At 38.2% G+C, this 15,095-nt stretch overlaps 1 protein-coding gene across 1 annotated transcript in view; it reads right to left on the reverse strand.

Annotated features, from left to right (window-relative positions):
- The window catches only part of AVEN (apoptosis and caspase activation inhibitor), a 153,257-nt gene that overhangs the window by 113,375 nt on the left and 24,787 nt on the right, over nt 1-15,095 (reverse strand). Inside the window, exon 2 of the mRNA XM_032481588.1 lies at nt 3,759-3,936. Coding sequence (XP_032337479.1) covers nt 3,759-3,936 — 178 coding nt within the window. The remainder of the gene's footprint in view (nt 1-3,758; nt 3,937-15,095) is intronic.

Raw genomic sequence — 15,095 nt, forward strand, 5'->3', positions numbered from 1 at the left:
ACTGAAATTCTACCAAGAGAGATTCATTTTGAGACTTTTTCCCCTTGTATTGAGAGTACGTAAAATAAAAGAATAGGCATAACATAAATACAGTTTAAAGAATTATTAAATAAACATAACTAACAGCTATCCAGGCCAAGAAATAGAATACTGCCGACAATCACGGCAGGCTCCCTCACCCCACCCCACCCCCACCGTGGGCCCCTCCCCAGTCATTACCCCTCATCGCTCCACTGGAGGAGACCACAACCCTGATTTTTGTAATAATCATTTTCTTGATTTTCATTTTACCATTTAAACATGCATGCCTAAATAATACAGTTTACTTTTTTTTCTCATGTTTGAACTTTATGTGAATAGGATCATACTGAGGTATTTTGGGTGTGTTCACATTATATTTGAGAGATTCATCTGTTTATTTATATATTCATTCCACTTAATGGGCACTTGAGTTGCTTCCATTTGTGGCTCTTCTGAACATTCACACACATGTCTTCTGGTGCACACGTGCTAGAATTTCTCTAGAGTACCTTCCAAAGTTGGAAGTATTTTACTGAAAAATGACCAACTGTCCTCAAAAGTTAATACATCCACGTACATGTACACCAACTGCGTGCGCAATAGGAATTCATTCTTTGAATTTATTAGTGGTCTTCAAAAATGTCACTGCTGTCGTGGAAATCTGAGTAGGAGAACAATACCACATTAAGCTACATATTCTCTTAGCAAAAGGTCTGCCGTCAGAATGGCAGATGAGAACTGGACCAGAGGAGTATGCACAGCACAGCGAATTCTGGAATAGAAAGTACTGTCTCAATTACAGTCCAAAGCATAGCACCTTGCCTGAGAGACCAAGTCTGGTTCACACATTCCATTGGCAGTGGCCATTCTTCATGGCATGTGGCAGACATTGAGATGAAGGAGAAAAACAGACGAATAACTATAGGGAGCCAAGTGCTAAAAGGGGAAAAGTCTGTATTTTATGACTTAACCGAAGGCCACCAACTTTTAAATGCTCAGCAACTCAGATCACCACCACTGATTATTCAAAAAAGGACTCAATAAATCAATTAAATCAGTTATATTATGCCCAAGGGTAACTTTCAATTTCTCAGGAACACAAAGATACAAAAATTCTATTATGTCTAACATTCAAGAAAAAAAGAAATTGGTCTTAATGAATAGAGTTAATTAAGCTTCTACCAAAAAAAAAAAAGAAAAAATCAGATAAATACTAAATCTAGGCACCATGGTTACCTACTAAGTAGAACTAAAATCAGTGGTTAATTTGGGGTAAGATGCTGACATCATCAAATCAAGCACTGTTACCTCCTAGTATTCCTGCATTTCCTACAAAGAGAAATGTGTTACCTAAGATTAGACGGAAACATGATAAAACAGGATTCAAATCCAGATCCGTTAAGACTCAGGGGCCTGAGCTCCTTATATGAAGCAACAGTGACAAGGGAGAGACTGTAACACCATAAGCTGAACTTAAACGTAAACTTTTTTATAGAAAATCAAAATTTTCAACGTTGGTAGGTTACGTCTAACTTTGGATACTTTGGCACTTAGGGAAGAAATTATATACTAAAAGAAAAATAGAAAATAGAATCAAAAGGTTATATACGCTTTAGAAGACTGAAATGCAAACTAGAGTAATTATGCCCTCACTCCACTAATCGAAACTGGTTGTGAAAGTTTCAGTTACGCAAGATAAGTAAGTCCCAGAGATCTGTCGCACAGTCTGGTGCCTGCAGCTAACAGTACTGTACTGCATACTTAAAATTTGCTAAGAGGGTAGATCTTAAGTTAAATGCTCTTAGGGGAGGGTATAGCTCAATGGTAGAGCACGTGCTTATTCTCTAGCTAGGCTGACCGTATTCCTTGGAATGGTTCTGATTTTTAGTATACTGCCCTGTTGCACAAGTAAATGTACAACCCAGAAAAAAATCACTTTGTTAGATGTGCCCGTCCTAAACTTGTCTAGACATTGCCAGCTCGCTCTCCTACGAGAAGAGCTGAGATTCTTAGTGTTCATCGTCTTCGCCAATACAGAGCACTGTTAGACTTTTTTTTTTTTAATTGTGGCCAATTGATTGAATGGTATTTAGTTGAGGTTCCTTCAACAATTATTGGAGTGCCTGCTGTTTCCAGGGGGGATTTCAGAGAACACTCTTAATATTTTATGATCACAGAATGAATTCCACATCTCATAAGTAAACCAATACAGCCCTACCCCCATCATACGGCCTCTCTTCCCAGACTTATGCTGTGGTAAAAAGAAAGTGACAGATCATAGCAGAGCTGGGAAGAAAAGTAAGCACATATCAAAAGACTTAACAGCTGTGATCTCCCAAGAAACTAATCACAGATAAACAAGCCACTTAAGAAATTACAAGCAAAAACAGACTGCAAGAAAAATACATATGAGACCTAAACCACGCCAAGTTTTATGTTATAAATTAAATGCTAAAATAAATAACCAAAAGCATAAGCCAATGTGCGTAACTCTTGGGTTAGACTAGTATTTTGAATTGCCTTCAAACATGTATGCAATTCTTCTACAATTCTTAGTTTGGTATAGGCATTCAAAAATCCAGATGAGAAAAAAGAAAGGTGTAACTTAATAGCAACACAAAAGTTGGGGAGAAGAGGAATTCAAAACAAACTGTCTTAAAATATTATTTTCACTTTATTTCTCAGCATCTCATATCCTCACCCTTTAATTTTTTTTAACCTGGCAATTTTTTCGAGGTAATTATAAATTCGCATACAGTTATAAGAAATAATACAGAAAGATATTCTAGTCACTTGGCCTCGGTGGTAACATTTTGCAAAACTATAGTGTAATATTCCAACCAGGAATTGACATTTGACATAGATAGAATCCACCAGTCTTACTCAAATTTCCCCAGTTTTATCTGTACTCACTTGCGTGAGTGTGTGTGTATACTAAGTTCTACACACTTCCATCACTTCTGTAGGTTGGAGATACTGATCAGTTCCAGCACCACGAGGAAACTTCATGTTGCCCTTTTACAGATACACCCACCTTTCACCACCCCATCCCTAACTCCCGAAAACCACGAAATCTATCCTCCATTCATCCTCTAAATTCTCACGGCACACCCCCCTAGGGGGCAGCCTCCTACACAGCCAGCCCTGCTCCTCTTCCTGCTCCTCCCCCTCCAGCTCCACACTGGTGCACGTCACTCCAGAGAGTCAATCTTTAAAAACAGCTGGTCGCAGAAGGAAGGAGCCTTCCACCTTGATAGAGAAGACGGTCCAAAAACAAAAAAGGCTTGGTGTTCAGACGCATACGGCTTTCATATGTGACAGACTAACATGCATATCCCTGGCTATGAAAGAAGGGGAAAAAAGCATATATTCTAGAAACTTTGTAAAGCTTTGTATAAACATAAGTACTGATCCCTCTGAAATCAAAGAAACACTTCTATTTCTCAGACTGCCCAATGTAGAGAGGCATAGTTTTGTCTTTTTCATTTCTATCAAGCCTTTCATCCATTTCAACCAGGACTTAAGTCATTCTGCATCAGTACACGGAAATCCTGACTTCCACTTAAAGAAGCGTCATTTTTTTTCCCTGTACGCCATTAGACAAACTGTCCTTTACCTGCACTTAAAATCCAAACAACAATGAATTGCTAGTTATTAAAATGCTCTTTTAAAAGGAACGTAAATGTCTATGCAACTCACACAACACTAAGCAGCGTGCATGCAACTGAAATTCATACCTGCAGAGCTGAGGAGAACGCTGAAATCTGTCCCCCTCTGTGATTCTCCACTTTCATTATCGACCTCTTTTTCAGTATCTTGATATCGATCCCAGTTAGAGACTATCTTCCTTCTAGAATAATTTCCCTGCTCTTCATTCTCTTCTCCATAGGTCTCTGCATCACTGTCATCTTCCACCTGCAATCATTAGAGACAAATCGATAAGCAGCCAGTGGAAATCTGGACCTTAGCCTGAGCAGTGAGATTTTAAAAAAGCAAAACAAAACAAAACAAAAAATAGTACACAGGTATCACAACAAAGAGCACATTTTATAAGCCAAGCTCTCTGAGGATATTAAATAATATTTCAAGAGAACCCAATCAAATCTGAGTGTACTTTCAAGGTAAACTTTTCATTTAGCTTTGAAAAGGAAGTCTGATGAGCTCCTATCGAAAATTTGTAACTGAATCCCTAAAGTCTACCCCAGTGTATCCCATTTCAACAGGTCTCTTCTTACTGAAATAATCAAGGCTGTAAGAGTCTTAAATTCAAAGGACTTTAGGATGGAAGTCAGTTCTTCCAATTTACAGATTTTTACAAACATACTCCATAAGTATATTCTATAAGCTTTAAATGGGAGCCCTGCTCAGATGCATTCTGGAGGACAGTTTCCAGTCTTGGGGCTTTAAAATGTCAAGAGAGCAGGCAGAAAAATGCAGAATGTGAGAAATAAGAAAATAAGAAAAGACAGAGGGTCCAGCGAATAAATTACAAGGAAAATAACGGTGAGGAAGGAGAGAGAAACCAAAAGATCAAAAGAGCTTAATGGACACGTGACCCTCGTAATGTTGGGAACTCACTTGTGCTCTGAGTCAAACAACATAACTAGAGCAAATCACTTGTAAGACTGAATAAATGTGAATAATAAGAAAATATCTTCTTATATTAAGGAAATACTGTTATTTTATTGATTGGTGTGATACCATTTTTTAAATGGTTTTATCTTTTAGAAATACATATCGACTATTTATGGATACAAAGATATGACATGTGGGATTTGCTTCAAAACAATAGGTAGAGAGGAATGCTGGGTAGAGATGAAATAAACTGGGCGTAACTGCTGATTTCTGAAGCTGGATGATGAGTACATGGAAATTCATTATATAATTCTACCTACTTTTATATGTGTTTGCAATTTTCCATAATAAAAAATTAAATTTTGAAAAGAGAGAGGCAAAAGTTTCTGCTGTATAGCACAGAGAACTTTGTTCAGTGTCTTGTAATAACCTTTAATGAAAAAGAATATGAAAATGAACATATGTATGTATATGCCTGACTGGGACATTGTGCTGTATACCAGAAATGGACACATTGTAACTGATGGCACTTGAATTAAAAAATAATAAAAATAAAATAAAATAAAAAGAGATGTATGTAGAATCTAAAGATAATTCAAAGGAGAATCCCAAAGATTATAAAACCCTTACCAAGAAAAAAAACTTGTAAAATATATTAAAACAATCCACCTGATTAGGACAAATTATTTTAGACTTTTAAGTAAGTTTCTATTAATACAGAAGCAAGACATGTACATTGCAGAAAATTTGGAGAAAATTAGGAGAGACAAGCAAAAAACTAAATAAATAACCCACATTCCCATCACCTGGGAGCACCACTACTAACATCTTAGTGTATATACTTCCAACGTTTTACTGTGTATATATTTATGTAGACTTTTTTGGTAAACAGATTTTTTCATCAATATTGTCCACCTCTGCACTTCAGTAAATTTCAATTCATACATAACATCCAGACTATTTTCAAATTGCCCTGACCCAAAAAATTTCCTTTATACTTGGTTTGTTGAAGCTGGTATCCAATTCAAGACCAGGCATTGTATCTCACTGCTTGTTCCTTAAGTCTCTTTGAATCTAGCACAACTTCTATTTTTATGACATTGATTTACTGAAGAGACCAGTACAGGTAGAATGCAGAAGGACCTGTCTGGCTGCTTCCCTGTGCTATTTGTTTATAGATTCGTTTATAGGAAATAGTGGGTTAAAAAATTTTTTTTTATCTAAATGCCCAATAGTGTCAAGTTAAGTATTTTTGGCTAAAATACATTATAGATGGTGTTCTGAGCCGTGTATTACATCACACCAAATGACAGATGCTAGCGGGAGGGTATAGCTCAGTGTTAGAGCACATGCTTAGCATGCACAGGGTCCTGGGTTCAATCCCCAGTCCCTCCAGTAAAATAAATAAAGACCTAATTCCCCACCCCCCCAAAAAATAAAGTAAAAAAAAAAATTTTTTTGAATGATAGATGCTAAATGGCTGAGCCAACAGAACTAATACTAAGATTAACCAATGAGTTTGGATGATGAAGTCTGATCTTCATCTAGGAAATTGTTTGTGTGGTGTTATTTTAGTCCAGTACAAATTTCTAATTCACCATCAATTATTCACCTAACAAATTTCACACTAGCCAATAGTCCTCATCTGAACCAAATTTCATAAGCTTTCATGAAACAATGCTGTAACTGACGTTTCAAGATCCCTTTCAGCACTCAAATATCATCATAAACCCCTCTGACAGCACAAAAAGATGGCAATCCACATTATAATCTGGAGACTGCAGAGACTGCCTGAAACCTAGTTTCCTGCCATTTCTGTAAGCCTCTCAGAACCGAAAGATGTTGGCAGATTCAAGGTATGTGACTGAATGAGATCTGCTATGTAAATAACAAATGCCAAGAATATTCTAAAGAAAATCGCTTTGCAACTGATGAGACTTTGGGGGCTAGAACTACAGCTGAAAACACTTGCGGGGTTTAATCTGTGAAAATCCAATATCCTTCTGTTGGCCCACTGGGTCAACAGAGTTCAGAGAGACTTCTCCAGCTGGTTAAAAAAAAAAAAAAATTGAACATAGATACAGCCCATGGTAAAAATGTAAACCTGAGCAAAATAATTAGCTCGATGTGAAACGACTGTGATGTAAAACAGCTGAGGAACTATTAACAGAGAGAGAAGCACTGAAATGGGGGACTGGAGACCTAGACAGAATTAATGACCCTGCCATCACCATCATTTAGTATTTACAAAGTGTTTCTAATAGGCTCGGCCTTGCACAGCTGAATGACTCAGTAATCCCCAACTTAGAAAAATCACTGAACAAGAATCTCATTACTTCCACCTCAACTGCGGAGACAAGAAGAGTTGTCATTAGCCCCCATCACAAGAGGGTAGTAAGAAGTAATAAAGGTTAGAAGACATTTGATGTAACTTAGAGAAAGGTGTATCTTAAAAATTCCTAGAGATTTTATATTTGGTTCATTTTGTGCAAAAATCTAGGACAAAAATAAAGTATGCAAAGTTCTATGCTGGAGAGAAAGAACAAATGAGAAAATACTGACAAAAGCATGTGAAACCCAAATAGGAAGGCATCAATATTATGTTAACGTCATCATTGTGAAATTTGTCTGGTGTATGCCATGAACTATAAGACACCGATGAAAGAGACTGACAACACAAACATTGTATGTATAACAAGAATGCCACAAACAAGAGCTATCGCATGCTCATGGATTAAAAGAATTAATAGTTAAAATGTCCATATTACCCAAGCAATCTACAGATTCAATGTAACCTCTATCAAAATTCCAATGGCATTTTTCACAGAAATAGAACAATCCTAAAATTTGTATGGAAACACAAAAGACCCCAAATAGCCCAAAACAATCTTGAGGAAGAACAAAGCTGAAGGCATCATACTTCCTGATATCAAACTATGTTACAAAGCTATACCAAAGCAGCACAGTACTGGCATAAAAACAGACAAACAGATCAATGTAACAGAAGGGAGAGCCCAGGAAAAAACCCATGTATATATGGTCAAGTAATTTATGACAAAGGAGCTAAGAGTATACAGTGGGGGAAAGACACTCTTTTCTTTAACCAGTGACAGGAAGACGGGAGAGCCACATTCAAAAGAATGAAACTGGGCCCCTATCTTACAAAAACTGATGAATTAAAGACTCGAATGTAAGATCTGAAACTATAAAACGCCTAGAAGAAAACACAGGTGGTAAATTCCTTAGCATCCGTCTTGGGGAATGAGTTTTTGGATTTGACAACAAAAGCAAAAATAAACACATGGGACTACAGCCAACTAAAAAGCTTCTGCACAGCAAAGGAAACCACCAACAAAAGGAAAAGGTATCCTACAGAATGGGAGAAATATTTGCAAATCATGTATCTGATATAGCCTCTCCTCCAATAACTGATTTTAAAAGCAATTGTATAAAACAATACACACACATAAGTCTCTGTATGTTATAGACCCAACAATACATTTGCCAACAACAGCAAAAAGGAAGTGAGTGGGAGCAAGACTGTGTTAGACTAAGGAAACGAGTCCACATGGGGAACACACAGAAATAAATGAAGACTAGAAATAGGAAACGAGAAGGCTCTTGTAACAAAAGGCTGTAAATATGTTTACTCTCCTTTCTTCTCTTATGTTCTTGAAAAAAGATAGAAAAGTACATAAAGTAATAATTACAACAATGTGTTGTTGGTTTTGTGACATAAGGATGTAACATGTATAACAATAATGCCACAAAAAGGGGAAATGGGGACAAGAGCTGTATTGGAGTAATGTTTCTCTGCCTCATTGGAATTAATTTATCTGATGCAGATTCTGATAAGTTAAAATGTATGTGGTAAGCCCTCGAGCAACCACTAAGGAAATGACTGGGAAAAAAGTGAGAAAAATCGTTAAAGGAATTAAAATGTTACATTAAAAAATACTCACTTGGTGCAAATGAGAGCAGTAAAGGAGGAACAGGGGAACAATACACTGGAGACATGTGGAAAACAAAAAGTAAAATGGCAGGTATAGATATCCAGCTCTATCAATAATAACATTAAATGTGAACAGATTAAACACTTCAATCAAAAAGGCAGAGACTGGCAGAATAGATTTTTTTAAAATCCAACTATATGCTGTCTACAGGAGATGTTAGATCCAAAGACAAAAATATGATTAAAGTGAAAGAAAAGGATGGAAAAAGATACTCTATACAAAGGGTATGCAAAAGAGAGCTGGAGTGGCCACACAAGTATCGGGCAAAACAGACTTCAAGGCAAAACTGTCGTAAGAGACAAAGATGTATCACTATACAATGATAAAAGGGTCAGTCTGAAGGAGAACAACTCTAAACATCTAAACACATACCCCTAATAACAGAGCCCCACTGTATGAGAAGCAAAAACTGACAGAACGGAAGGAAGAAATAGTTCAACAAGAAGATTTAGACTTCAACACCTCATTTTCAATAATGCATAGGACAACTAGACAAAAAGTACCATACACACAGCAATAAAAATATTTGCTCACAGAAACTGTGGTCCTATTTACCTTACAATCAGCTTAATTTAACTGGCCAGCCTAGGAACAGTATGTTTAGGCAACTTTATTTTTTAAGTATCCTCTTACCTCTTCTTTCAAAAAAGCAACAGTCAGTGTTTAAAGACTATCTTTACCATGAAAAGCCCTCAGACAATCCAGTAAAATTTGGGAAGTTACTAATACGTAACAACTAGACAACAGATCCTATTTAAAGCCTTTTACACTCCAAAACCTAGCTTTCGAAGGTCCCTGTTCTTCTGGAGTAAATCTATGTAAAAAAGGTTTTCCTGCTTTGAACCTAATAAGGAGGCTGAAAATAGTCAATCACACATTCTTCAACCACCTTATTTGTTCCTCACAAAATATAATTATACCACAGAAGGGAACAGGTGGGATAGAAAGATATGAAAGAGAACACATTTAAGGAACCCTTCCAACAGAAAATCACCGGAAACTAATTTCAGTAATTAAGCAATAGTGTCAAATATATCCAACCAAAAATGTTACAGTGTGTATAATTGGAAAATTATACTAATTCATCCTACTATAAAATCTTTAAATGTTACCAAGCTTTAAAATATATCATTAGTTAATAGTCTAGTTGCCAGTTTCTGTATTTGTAACCCTATTAAGGTCATTTTTATTTTACATAATCATTTGGACCATAAGCAGCAACTAATGAATCACTGTTTTTTAAAAACTACCTTTTTAACAACAGGAAAATTCACACACAGTCATAATTAAAGAGTTCAATGATGGCTTTTGGTATTAGAATTAAAAATAATTTTTATGAATCATTTCAAGAAGCTAAATTACATTAAATAATTAAATTTAAAATATGCTGCATACCCAGCATACAGCTATACTAAGAAGGATGTTTCCATTTGTCATTGTATATTAAATAAAATACATAATAGGACATGATCATATTTGAAAAATCAGTATATGCAATATTGGCATATATAAATCTATTGAGCCCAGAACAATGCATATAATATTTGAGCTCCAAAATATTGTGGCCATTAAGAATGGGGAAAAAAATAATCCAGACTATATTCAAATTCAACTGCTTCCCTAGCACGAGAATTACCTACAGCTTTTCTTGTCGCTCCTAATCAATATACGGGTCAGGATAAGGGAAAACAGAACAGAGTGAGATCTGAGGAACAGAGAAGACGGTAACCCAACCCTCAAGGCAGCTGCTGGATGACTCTTCTCACAAGCCGCCTCACTCACCCTCAGCCCCTGCAACTCTCTTTCCTCAAGTCCTTCTGTCTTTCTCACGTGTTTCAGAGAGTTGCCTAAAAATCGGAGGCATAGAAAGGTAATTACTGTTGGCTGGCAGCCCGCATAAGGGATACTTTAATGTGAAGGTCTTGAGAGTTTTATGCTTCCATGATTTCAGGGTAGTCTGGGAAGCAGGACTGCGGTAGATTTCATTGGACTAACTGGTAATTTTAAACGATTCTTTGGGCAAGTCCTTTTCGGAGTCCTTATGGAAGGAAGGATGGGCGTGGCAACAGATCAGTTTCATCGTATCTGCTTTATCATTTGAGCTCCATGTAAGAATTGAGGCTAAAAAAGATTTAACAACTGCCAAATTAACTCTCCTTGCGATTCCCAACTCCCAGGTAAAATTCTATAAACTAGATTAACATCAACAATTTTTCCCGTAGAGGAAGCACTAAATGCAACAATAACAAAGACAATTTGCTTTTTGCTGTGGTTATGCTCTAAGTCACACAATAACTAGAGCTACAACTAAGAGGCCTTCAAGTAAAAACTCTGCTTTATCAAAAACGTTTAAAAGGTTCTGTATACACAAAAATAATCAAGCTTTATAGGAAGAGTGCATGTAAACTGAGCATTCCTGGGTAAGCTCAGTGTATAAAACCTACTCTCCTGGACCGCTGCCTCTGACGGTTTATTCTCTTTCCAAGGGAGCAGGCGTTACTTTGGTGCATCTGCCTCTCGTTCCATCTTCCCTGGGATTTCACTGCATGGGCTTAATGCTAGAAGTGCCAGATAGTCTTTTTATTTATTTATTTATTTTTTTTTTTTTTATTGAACAAACTAGCGGCACCAGTGGAGAGAGGGAAGTGAGGAGGGAATGACGAGTAGGGGATTAACAGGTACAAACTACTATAAATAAGCTACAAGGATCTACAGTATAGAATGGGGAATATAGCCAATATTTTATAATAACCATAAATGGAATGAATATAACCTTTAAAACTTGTGAATCACTACTATGTTGTATTCCTGTAACTTATATAACATTGTATATCAACTATATCTCAATATAAATAGTTGATATACAATATTATATAAGTTTGTTCTCTACAGGCCAGATTTTCTTTTGACCCTCAGTTAAATTTGCATCTCACTTCTCCACCAGCGCAGGGTTGGTTTCCTTGGTTACTGAGGTTTTAATGTCATCACCCTCCACTTTCCAGAAAAGTCACAGACCGCTAAATAGCTGTTGTTGATCTGGCCAGTTCCCCAAACCCTCAAGTCAGAAGAGGGAGAGAACTTCATTAAATTAAATTAGAACAGAATTATCGATCTAGGAGGAACCTGGGTAGCCCTGATCCACCCTCTGCTCTCAAGCAAGATCACATGGAAATCACACTGGGCTGGTCTACCTGGGTCTGTGATGGTGTCCTCTACCCAAATTAACCACATTCCTTTCTTCACACCCATAAAGTTCTAATTCCCCCATCATTATCATTGTTTGCGCTAAGTTTCTTAAATTCCTCACGACCTTTTTTAGTAGTCACAATCAAAATGGACTCTGTAGATGCAGCTTGGCCAGTGCTGCCTCCTACCCACATTTTGAAAATACAAATAAAAATGGTCACCTTCATAGTTTCTTACCAGGATACATTTCTTTCTTTAAACACAAGTCTAAGTGGCACCTCTGTCTATCCTACAACGTATCCAAAGAGGGCCACGTTGTTCCTTGCATGACTCGACTGGCAACATTCCTCCAACATTTCTTGAGTGGTTACCGGGTGCCAAGTTCAGGCACGGGGAATACCAAAACAAACAAGACCAGGTCCCTCCCCTTAAGAACCACTGTTTTGTGGGGAAATCAGAGGAGTAAACACATACTTAAAGCAGCGAGAGATGTGCTTTGATAAAATTTAAGATATTACGGGAGTAACAGAAAGCGCCAGCAGTGGAGGACGGCAGGGATGGGAGATGCCTTGAGGACCAGCCAGTCTTGTGAGCCCGGGAGGAGCAGGAGGAAGGCACTTCCAGTTGAGGGATGGGTACCACTCAGCCTGAGCTGTGGACACCTGGCCTGAGATTAGTCCAGTGAAGGAAACAGCCGCTATCTCCTGCTGGAAGTCAGTGCCCAGGGTCAAGGAGAATTAGCAAGAAACATTCCTCTAACCAAGGGCTGAGAGCTGTTCAAAACAAAGTCCAGGGAGGTCAACCATGGGAAAATTTGAAAAAAAGAAAAACATACTTGGGGATTCTTGGCAGACAGTAGCAGTGGTGACACCGTTTTTCAGTCTTGCCAAATGCCCTCAGGAAAAACCACAGAGAGCAACAAGGACAGGAAGATCAAAATTCCGTGGAGAACGTCGCCCAAAACCTAGGTGGCAGGGTGCGGCCCCAGGGACGGGCAGGTACTGCACCAGCAGTCCTAAGACCCACGTGTACCAGCACCTGTGGGAGGAGCGGCTGAGAGACTGCGCATCCCCGAACAGACCACGGTGCTCACTGGACACTTCCCAGCTGGCGGGCCACTGAGAGCAGGGCTCGGAGTGCGTGCGTACAAGGGCTTCACAGCAAAGTCTGAAGGGCTGAGTAAGCCAGGGACTTACCAATGCTCAAAAGTAACTGGGAGGTGGGGGAAGGTATAGATCAAATGGTAGAGTGCATGCTTCTCATGCACAGGTCCTGGGTTCAATCCCCAGGACCTCCATTAAAAATAGCAATAATAATAAATAAGTAGACCTAATGCCCCCCCCCAAATTTTTTTTAATTAAAAAGAGGTAACCAGGCGAAGCACCTCTGTAGGACAAGCTCTGTTCTGAAGAGTAACTGCTGGAAGTAGAATCAAAATTCAGAACAATGACAACAGAAAAAGAAACAAAGAAAGGGAAAAGAGGCCAGGTTTGGGGGGAAGGATGGTGAGGAGGCAGGGATGTACCCGATGTGAGAAGGTCCGTATTTTTACACTTAAAAACAACAGAAGAGGGGGCTCCAGGGCCATGAAATATTACAGGCCATTCTTAAATGCGTCTCCCTTTGGGAACACTGATTTCACGTGAAAATCAGGAACAATAAGGGATCATGATCAAATACCACACAAAGTTGTTATTATCAGGACAACGATACTAAGGATGAGAGCTTTTTTTATCATAAATCCCCCACAACATCCAAAATGTTTTATCACACTACAATTTCACCGTTTTAGGTATATACCTAGAAACTCCACACAAAGTCTTTAGGGGCAAAGGAGAAAACAGAACAGCTGTCCAGGCTCCATCTTGCTCACAGACATCAATACATGGAAGGGAAAAAAAGTGAGGTGGAAAGACTCAGAGAACAGAGAAAAAAAGGTGAAACAACCCACGAAGCGGTTGTTCAGTGACTTGATGCACAGAGACCTTCACTCCATCCTTTTCCTTCTCCAAGTTCCTATCTCTTTCTCACTGATGTTATTTTGCTTCAGAGAATTTGATGAAAATGAGAAGCATGAAAAAGTAACTACCCTTTGTTAGCAGACCTGAATAGTAATCACTATGTGGACACAGAACTGGGGGAATTTTTACTTTCTAGGTTCCTTATCAGAATGAAGTTCACAGTACTGTCAGATGAGCACAACAGATTTTTTTCAGACTTATGTAACAAACACATTGTAACAAAGATCACTGCTGCGATGGACTCTGAGGGGCATCCACCCATCTCACGTGGTCTCTTTTATCTCCTGCTTCCTTCAGTCTTTGCTTGTGGCAGTCTCTTTGCTCTCACAAATTTCCCCTTTTTTCTTTCACATGACATTTTGGTCAAAAGCATCTCAGCAATATTTATCTCCTGAGGTGCAAAAGGACCTGAATCTTTTCCAAAATACTTCTAACAGTTTTTTGATCCAGCCAACAAACGTAGTGAACCCACTGTTAGCTAAACCCAAGTGTCTCTGGGTGCGTGTGTGCTACACAGCACGTAAGAAGGAAGAAACAGTTTAAACACTTAAACACCCTCCTCCAGTGAGCACAGGTGTTTTGACAAAAACAAAAGGTTCCTTTCTTCTTTACATTCAGAGCTCTGTACCACCGTCTTCTGAATAATCTCTTGGGCTTATTAAAATATTATGATTTGCCAAGTGTCTTTTCACCTACGAGGAACCCACCCACCCATCCCAAATTCACCCATTCGTCCACTTGTGAACAATTCATCACAAAGCCTAGAATAAAGTGCTAAACGCTCCCTGCAAAGTGAGACAAAGTAACCACCTCCACTTGCCATTTTAAACAGCATGGAGATGTCATCCTTGTTCCAATAATGTTAAGCAGTGTCCTCCAAGAAGTTAGCTATTTTGAAACATTTATCACTTAAGATTTTTCTTGCAATGTCCCTGTTACCACGTAGCTATTAATTCTAATAAGATGCCAAGTACCAAGGCAAGTGATTTCAGTAAGTCTTATTCAGAGATTCTGAAGGGACTGAAAAGTCTGTTACTAGCAACTATTTACTCCAGCAACGCTTACAAGAACTGCAGTGTCGTACACAGTTCTTTTGTATGCTGCTGAACGTTGTCCAACGCAATCAGGGTCAATACATTTTTATTTTTTAATGAAGTCATCTACTCATTTCCATGCCTCAAAACAGTGGTTTTACTACTAGATAATGTCATTTTCTACCTTTCGATTAGGATTTCTTACAGACTTACAAACTTGCTCCACGATAATCAATCTAAGGAGG

The sequence above is a fragment of the Camelus ferus genome, chromosome 6, assembly GCF_009834535.1.
Source record: "Camelus ferus isolate YT-003-E chromosome 6, BCGSAC_Cfer_1.0, whole genome shotgun sequence".
NCBI lineage: Eukaryota > Metazoa > Chordata > Mammalia > Artiodactyla > Camelidae > Camelus > Camelus ferus.